Source organism: Branchiostoma belcheri, unplaced genomic scaffold, assembly GCF_001625305.1.
Source record: "Branchiostoma belcheri isolate BF01 breed outbred unplaced genomic scaffold, Haploidv18h27 scaffold10, whole genome shotgun sequence".
NCBI classification, from domain to species: domain Eukaryota; kingdom Metazoa; phylum Chordata; class Leptocardii; order Amphioxiformes; family Branchiostomatidae; genus Branchiostoma; species Branchiostoma belcheri.
Window position 1 is genome coordinate 4,040,788 of NW_017802380.1, and position 20,621 is coordinate 4,061,408.

The window sequence follows — 20,621 nt, forward strand, 5'->3', positions numbered from 1 at the left end:
ATTTCTTTGGTAGGACAATTCTACCATAGTAAGTGTTGGCATGACAAGACATGACGTGATATGATATATATATAAAGAAGAAAGGACAACTGGATATCATATGTGCTGAAATAATATTTATTTCTTTGGTTCTTTTTAAGACATATCAACTACTTTAAAAGCCACCATGCTTCACCATAGTGGAGGATGAATATGACTGCTATACCTTTTTTTGGGACGTTCGTGCAAGGTTACATTATGGTCTAGATGTATCGATGTTGATAATAAAGTGTCCAAACTCAGTACATGTCGGATTTTTAAAAATATGGCCGTCATATTGAACGCCTACTCTCGCGAGAGCATGTTTTGACGGGGGGAACATGCGCAAGTTTTCTCCCGTTGGAGGCAAAGTTACAACTTCTAAATTTCATTCAATGGTATAGCAATGTATGTAAGAAAAGTGGGAATTTTTAAGAAAACCATTTCAGGAATTTGTTAAAGCAAACTAGCTATCTCCAGTTTGTTCCATGCATGACAAAACAGCCAACATGTCCATGTGATTGGTGTATTCTTTAGTCTTCAGGCTGTCTTTAGTTAACAAAGCTCCTCAATTGATGGACGACATTCTTCTGTGAAGAAAAGAACAAAATATTCTTAGGATATGTTGAGGACTAACAATTTTGAGATATTCACAAGTAAAAGGCAGATTCTCATAGCTAGCTTTACTATGATTTGTCCCCTAGAGGCCCGATGCCCAACACCTTACATCGTTTGTTCGAACAGAGTAGGTTAACAGCACTTGGAAGGGGAAGATTGACGTACAGAATGACAGGAAGTCAAAGGTGGCCGGGAGTCAGCAAGAATTAGAGGCCGACATGAGGGAATTCAGGAAGCCAGGAATTGCAAACCCAAAGTCTGAAAACTCCCATTTCTTGTTGTCATTGATATTCCACAGTTTGCGGTGTGATAACCATTATATAGTTACCTTTCTGTGCCTTCATTTCCCCTCCGTCTCCCTTGTAGCTGCGGGCGATCGGCTAACGTTGTGCTGAGCGGCCATGTCTGTCGCCTCGTCCCGCCGGAGGAACCGCAGGATCAGCTGGCGGTACCTGTTCACCACGTTTCGCAGTTGGCCTGGGAACAAGAGAAGAAAACAAGATGTCAGAAATTACACTGAAACTTTGATCTTCCACCTCAGTGCAACGGTGCAGCCAGAAGTTTTATTTTTATTTTTAAATACTAGTAGTCTATATCAGCCGCCTGTGACCATGTCACCTGCTACCACTAGCCCCAATGAATACGCCCGAACGAATCTGCTTGGAGATTTAAAGCAATGCCAATGAATTCGTGCTGCATTGGGCCTGGCCAATTTGCTGTCTTGCCAATTTGATGCAACCACCAAAAGATCTGCTTATAGATTAGCTAGGACCTGGGGTGTACTCACTTTGTGACATTTCTGTTTCCGACGCGGCAGTTGCTGGCGCTGCCGTGGATCTTCTCTCCTGTGTAGTGGCGCCAGTGGAGCTGCTTGAGGCGTCTCCGAGGATCTCCAGGATCAGGTGCCGGTATCGTGAGACCAGGTCGGCGATGGCGGTCTCCCATTCCGCCCGCGGAGGCAGCGTGCGCCGGCCCGGGTCCCCGGACTCGTCGAAGATGTCGGGGTTGGTGGTGAAGCTGCTGCCGGCATGGGCGGGCTGGATGAGGAGGATCAAGATGGCGGACACGCAGACGGCGGCGGCGACGGTTTTTAGGGACCCCATTCGTGACATATGTGGATCTAGAGTCAAGACAACAGACCAAGATATTATAAACAGAACCACCTCTAATAAAAAGTCAAACACTTAAGCATCTAGGATGACGCGCGCCAGAGATCGGCCGTTGAAACGATGCTGTAAAAGCATTTACATCGATTAAAACCTCTCCAAGGCATCTGATGCCGTCTATGTGAACACCCTGCCGTCACTGTTCCGCGTCTTCCCAAATCATTTGATATATGAGAGAACCCTTAGAAAACCCCTGAGAAATCATAACTCAAAGACGAGTATACATAATTGTTTATACATTGAAGTCCATAGATCAAACCGTGATGGAATTGGACCACGGGAAAGAAACCTCTCTCACCGAAGACCCAGTCTTTTTGCACAATTGTAGCTCTAGTGTTTCGGTGGACATTATTAGCATCGGGCACACACTGCTCAGAAAATCCTTGCAAATCTTTTCATCTAGGTGGTCATACACTCCTACTGTAGCTTGCGTCAAATACAAACTTGCCCGATGTTGTGTGACTGAAATCTCCTCATATCTACAAAGCATTACACAGTCTAAGGAAATTCGAATTGTTGAGGAAAATTCTAAGTTAAAGAAAATCTAAAAAAGGAGACACCCACCTGTTAATGCAAAGGACTGTACGAACTACTGTGCGACGTTGCGGCCGTTGAACCTGTTCGGCTTCCAAGCTACCGGTGGAGACTTCGTTACACCAAGAGGACAATTAGAGCTTCTGATCGCTTCTGGCTTTCCTTGGAGACCGTTTGGAGGTAGGAGAACAAACCCGGTTTAAATACCCTCTCGGTGAGCGGGAAACGGAGTCATCCTTACCGCCCACGTCAGGCGGACCCCCCGTACCGGAGATGGACCATACACCTAATGATGTTTACCCACCCATTACTGCACTTTTAGCTTAGAGGTTTTGAATGTTCTACGCTTATCCGTGTGTGCCCAGATGGACTAACGAGTAAATATTCTCTCAGGGCTCGTAATGCTAGCTGCATATGCAAGTTAGTGCAGGTAAAATTGGAGCTATGTGGGAATTTCTTATGTCTACCTGCACTTTTATATATACATATAAGTACGTGTATGTGGATTTTCATTGATTGCCACATGAAGGAAGTGTAAACGAAATACCAGTAAGTAATAGCAGTGGTTTCTGAAGAGTTACTTTCTAAATTCTGAATGATGCAGGTACTCGTATAACTTGTATGCTGCAGGTAATTTTCAATCTAATGCAGAAAAAAAATTCAAGGCCCGACTTTGCAGATCGGCGTGGTAGAACCAGTAAACTTCCTCTTAAAAAATGTATTGGAGAATTCAAACTGGACGTTGTCCAGCTGGTGGCTAACCAAGGCAAAACCGAACTCCAAACCATGTCCCAATCGGGTAGCAGTACAGATACAAAGTCACGCGACTACTGTATGTGTTAACACCGAGTATACCCCGTATCTAAAACAGCCTTGACAGGTGTTTAATCATAACCTGTTTGCTGCTGTGAGTAGGCGGAAGTCGGGGGAGACGCCCATCACACACCCCCTTCTGAACTCACCCGTCTCCATGACTCAGACACTTCACTCCCCGTCCATTACCGATGACGTCTCACTCTGAGCAAAGAGCCACGCGCAGCTCCCTCCGCCTTTCCGGTGTTGTCAGGACTATTGTAGTGTTTTGTCTGGAGGAATCGTTAACGTCTGTGCACGTGGACTTCAACTGCGTACCTTGGCCTTGAAGAGTCAATATCCCCAAACGACCTGCAGGCCTTTTTCGTGCCGGTCGTTCTTTGACCGCGTCCGTACTTCCGTACGTGCGTTACCACAACTGTGTTTGTTTTTGTTTTGTTTTTCGGTCCCTTTGGCATTATTGTTAGCATATTTCTCTTTAGCTTGGATGCTACAGCCATAACACACTAGCCCCAAATTTATCCAGAGCGCCTAGTGTGCCAGGCTAATCCAGGCTAAAAATCGTCCAATTATTAAATCGAAGGAAATTAAGTACAGCCGCCATACTATCGTCTTGTTTTGACTTATTCCATTGGTTGTTCAAGGGTTTCGAAATGAAGATGTCCTAATTTAGTTGGGCTAGAATTTGGAACAGAACAGATCTACAGAACCTTGGCAGTGCCCGCAGAGACACCGACCCCCTAACTTTCCACGTCACCAACTATACGTCAGAGTTTCTTTAACCAACACTTACCGGTGTCGAGTTTGCGCTTTGCACAGCACTTTGACGTTTCTAAAAGGCTCGTAGGTTTCCGGATTTGCCCCCGGCTGGGCTACGGTAAACAACTTTACATCGATGAGAACCTTGGCTTTCACCCTTGCTACTACTACCGGACCTCTTTGATATCCTGTATTTTTACAATCGCTATGTTTCTGGTAACGTTTTTGCGTATGTGTGTGTGTGTGTGCGCGCGTGCGCGCGTGTACGAGTATATGTGCGTGCGTGTGTGTGTATGCATGTGTGTGCGTGTGTCTGTGTATGTGTGTACACGGTGTGCGTGTGTTCATGTTGACGCGTGTGTGTATGTTCATGTTGACGGGCGTCCCACGCACATTGGAAAGTCGCAGGACGAAAGGTTACCCCGTGAAAGACGCGTGTTGGTCATTTGACATTTCCTGCAGTCCATCAAAATCCCGTTATCCACGGATTTCTGTTTGTTAAGCATAACCGGTAAACTGCCTTTAGGCGCAACTCTTTGGTTTTATACAGTACGTATAAAATGATACCGGACTGCGTAAGACCAGATTGTGTGGTTTGATCCACCCAATCCCTACTTTTTTTTGGATAAGTGTGGCTCTCCTCAAACATTGGACCCCTGGCGTTACTTCCTGAAACTCAAACGTTTTAGCCAAAAGGACCCTCCTGACTGACGCTAGAAAACAGACTGCTGATTTTCACCTGAGTCAAGTGAGGAAATAGGTGTAAAGGGCCTTTTCCAAGAATATGACCGGAGTCTGCCAAAGTCAACAGGCCTAACCACAGGACCACCTTAGGGATAAGACCTGGGCGTATAGGTCGCTTAGACGCTTGGCTATCGTCAGACTACTGATATTCTAACAGTCTACTTTTGGTATTAATGTGGCTGCTGGCTAAAACCAACGTAATGCAACCGCAGAAGCCCTGTCCTTGGTGCTGAACAACTGTTGTACAACAATCTGGGGTTTCAAGAGAAAGCTCTTAATGTCTGCCGGACACTCAAACGACTGAAATGTGGACATCCTTTCTAGACTTCATGTTCATTTGATGTCCCCGTTCTCAAGTAATTTTTCTGTTTTCGGCTAAATCACAGCAAACGAATACAGGTTCAAATCCCCCGCAAGCATGGGAGTTGATGATATATCACTATCAGTAGACAAGCCCCCACGCTATAGTGTGGGAAGGCTTTCAACTTCCTGACATTTCCTAAAAGTGGCTGCAAATGTCATTTATCACAGCAAGCATGACTCAACTTGTAAGGCACATCCACGCACCCTTCAAAACACTTGGGACCAATTACTTCCACTAAGAGTTCGACAACCTTTCGTTAAAAACCGTGTGGGCGACAAGCGTAAATATCGACGGGTAATCTCGTTATCAGCGGGACGCAAGTCAGATTTATCCTCGCTAGTCATTTCCCCGGTAAACAGACCTTTTCCTTCCGCTTGGCGCACCGTAAAGGTCAGCAGGAGGGATGGACGGCGAGATGGTGCGTCCAAAGTGGCGAGCAAATATCTGAATGATGATGACAGAGTCCTTTGATATGCTAAACACAGCTCGCCATTACATTATGCGAACCTGAAAACTTGCCAAATTTCAATCTCCAAGCAGATTCTAAGGTGGAGAGGCAATGTCCATTGGTCAAAGAGTGACCATCAGGCACTTGACCGATGGACAATGCCATGCCGCCGTAGGATCTGCTTGGAGATCAGCCAAAATTTTCAATAAGCTTGAGACAACGTTACAACGTTACAAGAATGGCCGGACCGTTCATAATATTCTGTTGAGCATCGTAATTTAATCACCGTTTTTGACTGAGGCAAAACAAAATTTCTTCTAATAATGAAACAATGAACTGAAAACTACCCAGATCATTTCTATAGGCTAACAGGATGATCTGCTTTAAAAACGTGGAATACAAACCTCGTTTCTACCAAAACTGAACAAGATGTATTGTTAACCATTGCATATGATCTGCACAAAACACAGCATGGTGACTCAATCTCGTTGGTGAATCCATTGAGGTATAGTAAATCATATGAATTTTTTCCTATCGTGAACAAAGACAACTACCTTATAAAAACAGTTCACAGCCATGTGATATTAATTATTTCAAAATATCATTATCAAATTTCATTGTCAAATTTAATTGTTATTGGTAGGTAAATGCATCTATTTTACTGATTACTGTATAAGACTTTATATTAGATCAAACTATGTCTACAAGCACATGCACATGATAGGAAAATAGTGGCCTCATCATGGAGCCCCAACAACCCTCTGAGGTGAAGGGATAGGTGAGGTGGGCATATCATTATTGACCAGTGCTTAATACATTTGTATAATCATCAAACAAAATCCAATCAGATATTTGCAAATCTGCCCAAAAGCATAAAGTTTGGCACACATGTACATAGTGATAATCTAAACAAATGGTCTATAAAAATAGACAAATATTTTAAATGCCCTAAATCGGCAAGCTTAAACAAAACTGCATGCTATATCATCATATACAGTAACAAAAGGAAAAGAAATTCTAAAAACATATCATCAAATTCATATTTTCCAGGCTATAAATTGTAGTGATCCTCCATGAACTGAAAATTATTAGTGTGGTTTCCATTTTTTTCTATGACTAAATTATTTGCATGCTACATAGTATAATTTCACACCAATATTTCCATTACATATGGGGATTTAAAATTTGTGTTAAGTCTTACAAATAGAGGTAGGAGATAATGCACAAAAATTGTCCTGAGTCAATACAAATAAGCGACCACCAATATTTACATACATGTAATTTAGGTTTATCATGTTCATATTACTGTTTTTTTTCAATGCATAAAATCATTGTTCTTTTCAAATGACCTCAGAAACAGAATATTCATATTAAAACAACTTCCTACCAAGAGGAATAACTCCTTTCAGCCAAATATCAAAAGAAAATATGATATCAAGAAAATGATATCTAAAGTAAAAATGAAATGAGGTGACCAAACCATTGTTGTAATAATGATAATGATAAATATGACTGTAATAATTGTCAATATCTGTGATGATTGAGGAAAGAATTACAAATAATATTGAGAAATCTCTGGTTAAAATAAACATATTTTGCAGTGTATTTTCATCCACCATAAACACAAACAGGTTATGCCTGCACACAAACATGCATTCACACATACACACCTGCATGTGCATACACACATACACACATGCACACCTACATGTGCATACACACATACACATACACACATGCACACCTACATGTGCATACACACATACAAACACACATACACACAAACATGCATTCACACATGCATGTGCATACACACGTACAATCATGCACTTACACAAACACACACACACACACACACACACGCCCCCCCCCCACACACACATACGTTCACGGTTTTCTCCTTTTAAAATCTGACAATAAATCCTTGAGTTGGCACTCCTCCCAATTAAAATAAAAAAATCAATCCTTCTTCTTTGCCAGGCTCTGCCGTATCATGTTGTAAATATCCACAAACAGCAGTGTCCCGCCGAACACCAGCGCGGTGCCGAACCAGTGGTACACGGTGAAGGGGTTCTGGAAGTAGAAGATGGAGAGGATGAGGCTGATGAACTTGCGTAAGGTGATGATGAGGGTGACGGTGAGAGAGGCACACTCCGTCGTCAGGATGAACACCCCGCGGATACAGATATATGTGAAGGGGGACGTCAAGGAAATACATGTTTTAACAGTAAGTCAACATTTCAGTACATACGGGTAGCAGAATATAACTACAACCAACAAGTTGTCACTGCATTGCCAACTGAACTTTTTATGGTCTTTTTAAGCTATAGCACTTCTAGCTCAACGTGTGGCAATGTAAGATGTGTTAATTAAAAATTACTAGTATATCAATCCAAGTACATATAAAAAGGATATTGTGTAATACAGTTCATCAGTAGAAAGAACCACATCTTTGGGACCCCGATCTCCAGTACAGGTATCAGGATTGGCTCTGAAATGGAAAACGAAAATGACATGTACAATCAAATGATTCCTAACAAAACTTCCTCAAATGTAACAAACGTTCATTGATTTCTTGTTCATTGAGTTCTTTGATATACGTCTAGACTAATTACACTTTGAAAGCTTCTTGAAGAATTTCAGCAAAGTAACAAGGCACCCTGAGGATAGTACAAATCCATGTACATGCAATAGTACAGTACATACCAGGAGGATATATTCATGGTGTCATGACTTTGTGATAAAATCACTACACTAAAGTTTTTAGATTTACGGTAAATGAAAAAAAATCCCTCACCACTCTGACTGAACAGGACGGCGTGTCTGTAGATGTCTCCTGCTAACGGGAGGAATGCTGGGAGTGGCAAGGCATGCTGGGAATATAAACCAAGAGGACCAATGGATGCAAAAGATGGACTATATTCACAGAAACATGGTATGCTAGGAAGAAACTTGAGAAAAAGCATGATGCTTTTTCAAGTAGCAAAAAGTGCAGCGTGGCTTCACTACAGCTTGCAGTTCCATCCAAGCACACCAGGTAGCGCCTACTCTTCTAGATAAGTAAGTTGGGTTCTTTTACATGCATAGGTTTAATGTCTGAGGCTCCTCCATACATGGGACCGTTGGATTTATGTCCCCATCTGAAAGGACAAAAGACGCTATGACCAACTGTTCTAAGCAGGGCTTAAACCCTCCCTCTCTGAATCCACGGGATTCGATCTGTACCGCAAACCAGCTGGGTTGCTTGCCACTTGCCCAATGGAGGCATGGCTGAGGGTTAAAAAAATATCAAACATTCTTGGATTTAAAAGTTGGTCCTGTACTTCTTCTCTGTTCTTTTGTCATCCTCAACTGACATGAATCATGATGCTTTTTCAAGTAGCTACTCGTGCACTGTGGCCTTGCTACAGCTCACATGTGTAGGGGCCTCCACACATGTCTGGGTCGTGATTTTGCCATACTCACGTTGTAGAAAAGTGCCTCCTTCGGATGTTTGCCATGTTTGGAGTATAGGACTTCCTGATAGATGCCCATTCTGGCCGACATGAAGAGGGCAAAGGTCAACATGGCTATGCCTGAAAGGGTCAACAAACACAGATACCGGTACATGTATATGCAAGACATATGTATAAGACAAATATGTATAAGACTATGTTTCCCCAGTGTCATATGTTATTACTAGGGGATATACAGTAGCGCAGACTGGGTCTCCCTGAGTTTTCCTAATTTGTTGAAATTGTTGTCATTGCAAAGAGCAATCACTAGTACCTAGCTAGTATTTTTAGTTCAGTGTAAACATGTACTTAAACCATATACTTTGGTTCAGACCTGTATCTAAACAAGGACTTGATCTAAACTATGTCACTGGTCCAGGTACACAGTTCTAGTCCAGGTACACAATCCTAGTGCCAACAATCTACCTCTACTACACCCAATCCCTGTATACAAGACAACATTATGCCATAGGTTTGCAACATATGACTAACCCCACCTAGCAACCACCACAGGAACTGCACCAGCCCTTCATCCTCAGTCTCAGCATCTTCGTTTTCAGCACCCTGGACAGACCAAATACAGATCAGTATACATTGAATACATGCTACAGACAGACTTAACACACATCATTCAACACCGAATACATAGTATTACATGTGTACTGCCGGATGAATCTATCTCTACATCCTACACAGTCCAACACATTGACACAGATCAAATCCACAGACTTCACAGACTCACTGTAAAATTTGTAAATTTGAGGGTTTCTGTTACATCAAGAAGAGTGCAAACACTGGTTCTTCTACAGTAACTGAAGATTAACAAAAGAAGCAGTTAAAAGTTTAAGATGAATAATTAAGTATCCTTACCACAGACTGGGCTGACATGTAGGTACATGTGAAGATCCCACAGGTGATCATCAGGACTGCTACATACTTGGCTGGCTTATAGCTGCCACAGTAAAAAAAGTCAAATGTTAGACACCAATAATGGTACATGTGCATTGTGCACAGTCCTTCATGCAGGCCCCCCCTGCCAAATCCAAATTCTAAATTTAAAGTTCTACAGTAACATTTTCAAAATGAAAAACATACTGAGCATGAATATAAAAAAAATCAAGACTGTGTGATTCATATTTCTTCCAGAATGGAAAACAAACTGAATGGTTAACAAACTTCATTTTTGTTGATCAGATTTCATGTTAAGACTCAAATCTATATGATCTTAAATGTAGCTTTCTCCCAAAAGTTAAGCCAAGGTGATATACAGACCTCTTTTTTAACAGGATGATTCCCAGCATCATATTAGCAATTAGAGATCCCTACAAAAGCGATAAAGAGATAAAGATTACATTACACACCAATACTGATCAGATGCAGGTGCAGATGTCATCTATATAATGAACTTAGTGTGGCCTAACTTCATGTAAAAGATAGTTAAAGTTTACTACATTATGCATTATGATTCCAGCGGAAGTGTGACCTTTCATTTAGTTTCCTTTCATGTAGAATTTGGGCCAAGGGTAAATACACCCATGTGTATGATTTGGAAAATGACGATGTTGTATAATTGTTCCCAGTAGAAATTGTTAACAATCCCAGTAGCATTTCTGTGAAACTTCGATTACTCTGTGATTGGTTTACCCTTGCAGATACTGTACATTGCTTTATTATTTGCAGGGACTTCATTTTGTGGCTGAAAAAAAATACAGTACAGTACATTCCGACTGTGAAAAAAAAAAGAAGTTTAGGGGGCAATATCCTCAGTCCCACTCCCATATATGGATAGAAAATGAGGTTAACAGAGGCCATCCAATCTGTCCCACTTCCATATATGGTGACAAATTAGGTTAACACAGGTCGTCCATTCTCAGTAATATCCTGTAGTGTAATCCTACAGTGGCAATCCACATACCAATCTGCAATTTGTTCTTTCCTCTAAAGTCCATCAATGCTAAGCCTTATAATGGCTGGAAAAAGTCATGTACTAGTAAATTGGCATATAGCAACAGACTACTGAATTTGTGAAGGTACATTACCCAGAATAGAGGTGAGTACATTTCCTGCAATAAATGCTGAGACAGATCATGCCTCCTCTTTGATTACATTTTGTGTTGAATCAAACAATGAAACAATTCACACAATCACAGTAACTGGTACTGTATGAAAATGTTCACACAGATCCTAATGATCATTTTTGCAGTTGTTGTTCCCCCTATATTTCTGGGATGAAAAACTTCAAGATTGGTAGAGAGGTTGAAAAAAATGATGTCATCTCTGGGAATTACTGGAAGGCTTGACTACAAGGTCTGAATTTGAAGGTAACAGTGCATAAAATGAGCCTTCCCTGCAAACTACACCTCTGTGGACACACCAGTAATACATGTACCACAGGGGAGCTGGTCTCATGCTAACTGCGCAGTGGATCAATCAGACTGGCTCTGAACAGACACTGTTAGGAGCAAGGAAGGGGCATGCTGCAATCAGGCCCGTATCTGTACCTGTATCACGTACCCAATTTACCGGTACTCTCACCTTGCACAAGACAGAAGTTCCAGTTGTATTCTCATTATGCATTACTTCAAAAGGGACCAGAAATGTTTTGCAGACTATACCAGAGTTCAAAAGGTACAGTATACTAATACATAAATACATCAGACAGATTTTCTCATCCTGAACATAGTTTTGCCATGACCATGTAATTGCATGGGAAGCCTTTAAAACAACATGTAATGCCGCTTTTAACCTTATCTCTGCTGTCCAAAGTTAACTCTAACCCCCTGACCAATACAAATCCGATGCTAAAGCAGCTTCCTTAGCAGTCTTTAGGTTAACTCACCGCTCGGAAGATCATGTGCAGAGGCATGGGGATGTGGAAGTTGAGGGCGTAGTTATTCACCACGCTGACTGTAAAGAACATCACCACCATCGTTGCGTACTTACTGCAAAACAAGTCGTCACAAAGTATAATTTGATTTGACTCAGGGCTCAAAATCTTTTTTTGCATACTTGCACTGGTGCAGGTAGCATTGAAAATTACATGCTCTAGACAAATTTTACCTGCACTACACTGTAAATGGATTTTAGTACTCTTGGAGTTAATTTCATGGTAGGAGGGAAAAGGAGTAACTGTTGTATTTCAAATTTGCATCCATGCAACACAGACAAAATGTATGTCTGCACTCTGCAGTGTGATGACTCTGATGAGTTTACAGTGAGAAATCACTATGAAAATTGCTAACAAAAACGTTTCACAATTTACAATAAAATAGGACTTATTCCTCCACTATTATAGTTCCCATTCATGAAAATGGACCATTCTCCTTCCCCCCTCACAACTTTGGAATAGTCCTAATCAGAAATCAGCCAATAGGAAAATTACCGGTAATTGAAAATCATTACGTTCCAGCAGTCATTTATAACGTCGCATCATTTTCTTTTGTCCACGGAGATATAACTCTGTCTGACCTTGGGTGTAGATATAACGACTTTGGCTTTCGTCCATGCAAAAACCTGATTACACAATATACCCCTGTGAGCACAGTCTCTTCATGATGGATGGAGAGATGATGGTTTCAAGATAACATCATCCAGGCAGATTGAGTTCAACTTTTGTGTGCAGAGATCAACACATAAACCTGTAGTCCTGTGGATTCTATATGACTACCGGTAGTTGAGGAGATCTGGTGAACTATAATTAAACGGCGTTTCAAAAAAGAGCTCAGTGATTAATACGAAAGCTTCCTACTTTAGTTTAAACGGTGCAGATATTGAATAAAATCCATTCGTCCATCCTTTTGATTGATTTCTTTACTTGTGAACTGATGGGTTCCGTACGTGTCTTATGATGCCATTCCACTGTGTCTGACTATCATTATGGAGAAAAACCTTTTTTGCAAAAAAAAAAACGACCCAGGTAAACATTTTGTGTAACGTTACATGTAATATATTGTAATTTGAACCTTCAAAGAATGTTATTTTTGGTACTATCTTTCCTACATAAGACAGCTGAATTTTGTTTGACATCTGTATAACTCAAGAATGTGCCCTCCATTTGCAATCGTTCGACACATGTGACCTGACACTAGGATGGTGATACATGAGCACGTCGGCAGAACGTACTGCGCCTGCGCAGAACCCTGGATTTTAGCGGTTTTTGTTGGATGTTTGGTCACTGTTGCATCAGAATTTTGCCTGTTGCAGAGGATATTTTTTCCAACACAACATTTGAGAACTACAGGCGGGATGTTAACCTTATATGTGCGAATACAACCTTATATGAGACGTTCTGCCGAAGTGCTATGTACAATACATTACAGGTTTCACGCAGGTGCAGTACGTTCTGCCGACGTGCTTGATACATGTATATAGCATTTTTAGTACCTGACAGGAATGACTGGCTTTTTACGGCCGAAGTTTGTTGTGAAGAAGAAGCCGTCTGCTGCGATCCACAGGAACTGAGCAAACGTGACGATGTTCCCTGCACCTGGATGCTCTCTGGACAGACACAAGACATCAGACATAATTTTCAGACAGGAGGGTTCCTCTCTCCTATATAGTTTGAAATTATAGCTGGGTTATTTTCCTATAATTACCTTCGGCAAGAAGGTTATGTTTTCAGTAGCGTTTGTCTGTGTGTGTGTGTGTGTGTTTGTGTGTGTGTGGTTTAGCAAGATAACTCGAGAAGCAGTGGATGGATTGGAATGAAACTTGGTAGGTGGGTAGGTCTTCATGAGACCTAGAAATGATTAGATTTTGGGCCCCCTTGCGGCTTTCCTAGGTACTGCAGCTGAACTTCCGGTTTTGATATCTCATGTTCTGGACATGCTAGGGTCATGAATTTTGGTTGGTAGATAGCTCTTGGGGTAGGAAAGAAGTGACATGAGTTTGGGTCCCCTAGCGCCTTGTTCTGGAACTGCAGGAGCATTTGTTGAAAAAAATTTGAAGGACGATAACTCAAGAACCGGTTGACGTATTGTCGTGATTTTTGGTATGTAGGTAGTTTAAGTGATGCTTGACATAATCAGATGGCAATTATGCAAATCTGTGGCTAATTTGCATAATTAATGAGGAAATTCTATAAATCTGCTTTGTTCTATAATAGAACTATGAAACACTTGTGACATCTACTTGAGAACGAGAAAACATCTGAGGATATAGATTATGTAAATGAGGACCTAATTTGCATAATTAATGGCAAATTCTTATAATTCCATAGTTGTAACTGCTGCACGCCGAATTTCATACTTGCCACATTTGGAAGTTAAGTGAAGGTGAACATCAATAAATATAATTTATTCAAATTTTGACCTGATTTGCATAATTTATGAGGAAGTGCTATAATAGCCTTTTTGTTATGATAAGGCTGTCATTGGATGGAGAATATGATCAACTGATATAATCCATGCAAATGAGGCTCTTATTTACAAAATCAATGATTAAAATTGTATAATTCGTCACCCGCAAGGGTTAACATCATTTGGCGAAGGTATGAGATCGTGGAACTCTTGTTTTATGATATGGTATGATCACCGGTGATTTACAGTGAATTTTAGAAACTTAACGTTAAATTTTTACAGACAAAATGTGCAGGTTGCGGTGAATCGTCAAATTAAACAGACGACTGGCTGCGGGGGGAGGAGTCTAGTATCTGTTTAGATACTGTATCAACTTAGGCATGTTACTAATAATTTGTTAGGAGTCATGTTAGTTGAGTGGGGAGGGGGGTGGCCACGTCGGCTGCAAGACTCCCGACTACTTACGTGACCAGCAGCTCCAGAAAAACCACATTACTGCAGCATCCGGCGAAAACCAGGGCGATAGCGACAGCAGGGTGCATCCTTTCAGCAAATTCTAGCTCCTTACTTTTAAAAAATCCAGCTTTAAAAGGCGAAATAAACAGGTAAACAGTGAGAAACACCGGCCGGCTGACAGCTGGTTAGGAATGGAGCCTTCTGATTGGTCGGCTGGGGAGTAATTTCCCTCGCGCGGCCTGCTGGGAAATTCGTCAGCCAAGGCAAGAAGAAAATGGAGGCGATGGGTAAGTGACGGAGAGGGCTGTGGTGACTTCAGCGGGCTCCAACGCGTGTTCCCGTCAACAACTTCGCGAGAACGGCACGGATCGACGGAGAAGACTCCATACTTTATCCGGGCGGAGTTACAGAGCGATCAGGTGCGTGCTTCTGGCGTAAATATAGCCCCCTTCTCGAATGACAGGTTCGGTTTTTGGGCTTCTGTGTGTTTTTTGGAGACGATGACCTCAGTGCAAACTGCTACCCGTCTGGTGCCGACCAGGTCACGCGTGCGGCTAAACCAAAAATTTTAAATAACCAAGAAAGGACTGTTTACTATCTTGCATATCCCTCCGAGCGTCCACAACTTTGTTTTTCGTTTTTCCGCACTATAATCGATGACGTCTAGGCTAGTCTTGGTTCAACACTCAAACTCAAAGCCACTGTATTTGCACACCAGACTCACCGCAAAAAAATGATCGAGGTGTTTCCAGAATTTTTCTCCTGTACCCCCCGTTGCATGATTTTCATCAGCTCTAAACCCTTTTCAAACCATCTTGTCAAGAAATGAAACACATCCTTGCATGTAAATCGTGGAAATAAACCGTTGATAGGCACTAGCGTGGAAAAAATGTGTTTTTTCAAATACTGTACACTCCAGGCTGCATTTTAATTCGGCCGGCTTGCTATGGGACCTTATGACCCGAGCATAAAGACTGGCTTTATTGTAGCTGAATGCAGGTCGGATTCCGGCGTCAGGGTTGCGTTTCAGCCGCGGCGGTCTGTCCCCAAACGTCAGGGTGGGGGGACGAAGACTGGTGGATGTCATCTTCGCCGTGTAAACAATGTCTGATCGTCCTTAGAATTCTCGGCATTGTTCTGTGAGCAAGGCACATAGTCAAGCGTCAGGGCTGGCGTTTTCACTGCACTTCCGGTTTCTGGGGGGGGGGGGGACAAAAATTGAAATCTGAAGTTTAGTAAAACTGTACTTTAGTACTCAAAGTTTGGATTGCTATAGTAATCAATTGTATAATCTGCACTAGATATGTAATATACGTTGTCTGTACACAAGGAAATGGTTATTCAAGCAACTGGATAGATTCCGTCAGTCATTGACAAAAAGTAGTGGATGCTACTTTAATGTCTTAACAGTTTTCAAATCTAATCCAGTTGCTTGAGTAACAAGTTCCTTGTACAAATGTATTTTCCATTAGTAGTGGCATTACCTGGATGTCTAACATTCATCAATGTACATTGTATTATTTGCCTTCCTTTTAGCTTTTCACATGTGTGATGTATGCTAGTAAATATATTTTTCCATGGGAAAAAAATATGCAGATTAGTTACAAAGGCAAGATGTGAAAAAAAATCTTCATTTTGTTGGGAACATTATCGTTGAAAAAGATGGATACCTCCTTTTTGTAGAAGTGTAGTGGAAAGGGAGGATTTGATACAGAAGAGACCAAGGAAACCATTGGAGGCTGCTTGGAATGTCTCAGTTAGAATACATGCCGTGTCCAACGGTTAATCAGACGTACTTATGTCTTGGTGAAGGCACAATGACAGGACAGCAGCTGCCTCTTAGCAAAAGATTAAAGAATCTTGGTACCAAGAGTAGAAATCTGTCTGAAGTTGTTTTGAATTTGTCCACAAGGAAGTATGTTATAACTTAAGTTATATAGTGGGAAAAAAAGAGCTAATCCTCAAGCAGATGTAGGAAGGCCAAATCCTAATGTTTTCCAAAGATATGCGACAAATTGTCATTATTTAAGTTATCTTGTTTTATGAGGAACGAGGGGCTAGAAAAAATTATGGTTTTGCCTTCCTACATCTGCTTGGAGTTTAACGAAAAGGAACAATGAAAAACTGACAACAAGGATTTTGTGTATAATGGTAATCCATTGGAAAAAGCATATTCATGTTGACTTAAATTTGTAATGCTGGAGTAGAGATTGCCAAGAAAGTATAACCACCGTGAACATTTTAAGATTTACAGTAATAGATGATACATCATCATACCACCTAGTCTGGTGCTTCAAAACATGCAAATGATAAAATACCTCAGGGACAGCTGTAGCACATTGATTGGATTTTGAGCCCAGGAATCAGTCATACGCCTGGCTAGTAAATTTCATTAAGGTTCGACAGAATCGTTGAAGTACTTCTGGAAGTGTGATTATGGAAATCAGGCCATATTGTCACTACATACCTGTATCCAGCTACAAAGGGGTTCAGTTTTCAAAAGAATATCTAACACTACAAATAGACTTTTATATACTATTACAATGCAGTACAATACATGTATACACTTATTTCAATAATTCATACAGGTATTTCCGTATTGTGAAGGATACACCCTAAACTTATGTTTAGAAAGCAGGAAGGTTAACGTTTGAACGAAGAATGCCCAAGAGGTCAAAAGGTCACCGGCAATTGGCACAAGTAAACAAGACATGCCAGCCGGGAATTTGGCCTTTCAGAAGGAGTTAAACTCCTTTTGTCAGTTTTGTTGACAACAGATGATACGTGTAGTTGTACCTTTGTGAACTGTTAACAGCTAGTGAGTTATAGGGTTAGTTTAAAGTGCTTACCATGGTATTTCACATGTTATGTAGCACTCTACTGACTGTAAAGTATTGCCTTAGATTATTGTAATCCATTTCTCAAATCATTTGATACGAACAAAAAGATAACGGGCACACACACTTGTTGAGTGTTCTTGATTATTATTATACTGAAGTACTAGTGTCTCCTAAATTAGTCCTAATTGATAATGTGGTACTACTAGCTTGTTCTTGGTCTCTCACAGAACAATTTGACTTTCAAATATGTCTTTCAAAAGTCCTTACTATTTGAAAAGTGAATGATTGCATAACAAACCCTTTGTGTCAGAAAGATTTAATATCACACTTCTACTAGCAGCATTTCCACTGGTCAGGTCCCTAGAATTTTAAACGTTTTTTATGACCACAAGCTGTAGGGGAAGATTCAGCCCCTGACAGTGAGAAATTGTGTAACACAGCCTGATTTTCGGTTGGGTTAGCATTATAAATGATCTGTCTTGCATGCATCAATGGTACGGAGGCCTGGAGCTACATGTTACAATAGTGCCTGGCTGTTCTTTGTAGGCAGGGTATGTAATAGCACATGCCATCAGTCAACATAGCATACATCTGTCTTACTTCTATCACATACAGGACAGGCCTATCCTTTCACAGGCTTTGTTAGAAAACTACTGTAAGTCATGAAATATTTCCTTTGAAGTTATGTTCCCTATTTTTCATAGTGAGACTGACCTCTGTCATGTGTTCCTACGCTAGTTTCGCTTGTGAATTAAAAACTTACACAGGGAACTCTTGATATTCATTGTGCTGTGAAACTTTCACTCACGGTTTCAGTGCAACAAACTCAGCAAACACTGAAAAAGTTATCTGAATTTATTTCAATCCCAATTACATTTCCTGGACATTCTATGGTGTCCCAACGATCCCCCAATGAGGTCAGGGAATAGGTCCACGGTGAGATGAGGTGAGGTGAGGACATTCTGAAGAAGGTAGATTTAGGGGGGAGGGGGGTTGGATCAGACACAGTTCTGGATAGTCTCCGCCTATCCAAGAACATACATTTCCCCAGGCATGGTTCTGGATATGCGTGAACTGTCCAGAACTGTGCCTGAGCCTGGTCTAGGAGAAAGCACGGTTCTGGGTACGACACGCCCTCAGCGATTTGTACGCGGGAAGATGGATCGTGTCACTAATATCGTATTAGCTGCGCTCACCCCTGTCGTAATGGGGCCACCTGGAATGGCTGTAAGTCCATTTTTGATAACGAAATCTTTAAGTTCACGGTTTTCACGAAGACGCTCTTCTCGTGAACTCACCTCCTCGCGAACCCATTCCGTACGTACCACCCCCTCCCCCACACATCGTGCGTCGCAACTCTATTCACTATACTAACAACTTCTACATTACGTAGTACTAGTAAATGACAAGACTCAACGAATAACAGCAGACTTCATTTCAGAATCAAATAAACTTTATTCAATGAGCATATGGTTCACGGAATCATTATTTTGTTACTAGTACAAGTGCTAATTGCAAAGAATGGTAAAAGTTTACAAAGCCGACTATACAACATCAGTTTTAACAAGAACGCTAGTTTAGCGATAACATAGCAGCGAACAGCTGTAAACATGTGCAACATCGTACATACGGAATTTTACAACATACATCGGTGAAAAGTTGTCGTGTACAAGCGACGTTAAGCAGAATATTTACGGTACGGAAAATCGGCAAAAAATAGAACCAAGCGGGATAGCGTGGCGTGGGTCTTTGTCTATACCTCGAAAGATCAAACTACACGGGTTAAACGTTACTCACCAAAGCTACACGCAAAAAAATCATTTCACAAGATTTCCATACATCCCATGAAACTTTACGCTACATATACAACATTAACAGGTATTTATAGGGAAGAATTGCACGAAAATCTACCGCCGAGTACCCGCCAAGCCGATCGACAAATCACAAGAAATCCAACATGGCGGCCTTTGTTTACATAGCGCGTTGTCTAATGGTCTAAGTTTGCTTGATTTTTTTTACAACTTATTAAATCAACATGGTTTTGAATGTTCCCAACCAGCAAATTTATAGAAAAGTGCGCTAAAATTTCACAACTAATGATGATTTACGTGAGGAATTTACGTGTAGAAGTTGGCAAAATTTGCGAGTCGAAAGTTCAAACATGGCGGCGGCGGACCGGCGGCTGCTTTGTTTACTCACGCGCGCGGCTCAAGGCGGCTCTGATCCCATTGCCATCCCATCCCCTGGCGATGTCCACGTTGTTGGCGATGCCGTCCATTGCACCAGGACCCGAGTTTGCGTTAATGGGCAAGTGTCATGTCGAAGAAACCATGTTCTAACCGCGCGTCCCGAAAAAAAAAGATTGATAATTTCCCGTACCGACTGTCGGTAAGTTTGCCGACAGAGACATATGTAACGCCTTGTTAAAAATACCGACTCGCGAAGTCATAGACCTCGTGAACTCCCAAATTGCTCCATCTCGTGAAATAAAGCATTCGTGAACATAACTGGACTTACAGTAATCATAATTTTGTTTACATATGCAGAAGGAAAACATACTGTTTTTGCTCTGTTTCTTTTTCCTCTCCTTCTCCAAACAAATAAGGTCAATGACCTGAACCAGACGTCTGTCACCATGGTAACTAATGTTGGGTTACATCATGTTGCAATTTTATAGCAGGAGGGATTTAGACTCCTGTCACCATATATGAATGTGTTTGAATAAGAATTAACAGAGCAGACCATATGTGAAGGTAAACATTATGCATTTTAGCTATTTTGCTTTCATGTATATTCAATGTGCTAACATTATTAAGAATTATGAAACTTTTAATTTTTTTTATTTTATTTTTAGCAAACTGGACAAACGGAGGAAGGGTGTGTTTGGGCCCCCTCTGGGGAAGACTTTCATCATCTTCATCGACGACATGAACATGCCGGCACTGGAGGTGTACGGAGCACAGCCCCCTATCGAACTCATCAGGCAGTACATGGACCATGGGGGATGGTACGTATAGTATTACATAGGTTGGGTTTCTTGACTTCTGTTGGTTGTTACTCCTCCTCTGCC

General features: G+C 41.4%; 2 protein-coding genes across 2 annotated transcripts in view; both read right to left on the bottom strand.

The window, feature by feature from the left end:
• Positions 1 to 96: 96 nt before the first annotated feature.
• LOC109471256 lies at positions 97 to 2,501 on the bottom strand. The gene is made up of 4 exons (XM_019770541.1): positions 2,367 to 2,501; positions 1,424 to 1,756; positions 965 to 1,113; positions 97 to 608 (listed from the first exon to the last, which is right to left on the bottom strand). The coding sequence occupies exons 2-3, from the start codon at positions 1,746 to 1,748 to the stop codon at positions 977 to 979; spliced, it is 462 nt and encodes a 153-aa protein (XP_019626100.1). The 5' UTR covers positions 1,749 to 1,756; positions 2,367 to 2,501; the 3' UTR covers positions 97 to 608; positions 965 to 976.
• Positions 2,502 to 7,379: 4,878 nt separating this feature from the next.
• LOC109471507 (UDP-xylose and UDP-N-acetylglucosamine transporter-like) overlaps positions 7,380 to 20,621 on the bottom strand; it is a 14,663-nt gene continuing 1,421 nt past the window's right edge. Inside the window, exons 3-11 of the mRNA XM_019770848.1 lie at positions 16,989 to 16,991; positions 11,798 to 11,900; positions 10,231 to 10,280; positions 9,829 to 9,910; positions 9,456 to 9,522; positions 8,930 to 9,039; positions 8,262 to 8,337; positions 7,880 to 7,955; positions 7,380 to 7,655 (exon numbers count right to left, since the gene is read on the bottom strand). Of these exons, the coding sequence (XP_019626407.1) occupies positions 7,424 to 7,655; positions 7,880 to 7,955; positions 8,262 to 8,337; positions 8,930 to 9,039; positions 9,456 to 9,522; positions 9,829 to 9,910; positions 10,231 to 10,280; positions 11,798 to 11,900; positions 16,989 to 16,991 (799 nt within the window). The 3' untranslated portion in view covers positions 7,380 to 7,423. The remainder of the gene's footprint in view (positions 7,656 to 7,879; positions 7,956 to 8,261; positions 8,338 to 8,929; positions 9,040 to 9,455; positions 9,523 to 9,828; positions 9,911 to 10,230; positions 10,281 to 11,797; positions 11,901 to 16,988; positions 16,992 to 20,621) is intronic.

Bases quoted from the DNA above. Each gene is read 5' to 3' on its own strand.
- LOC109471256 (XM_019770541.1), bottom strand. From the start codon at position 1,748: ATGTCACGAATGGGGTCCCTAAAAACCGTCGCCGCCGCCGTCTGCGTG. The intron at 1,114-1,423 runs GTGAGTACACCC...TCTTGTTCCCAG, and splicing joins GGAAACAGAAATGTCACAAA to GCCAACTGCGAAACGTGGTG.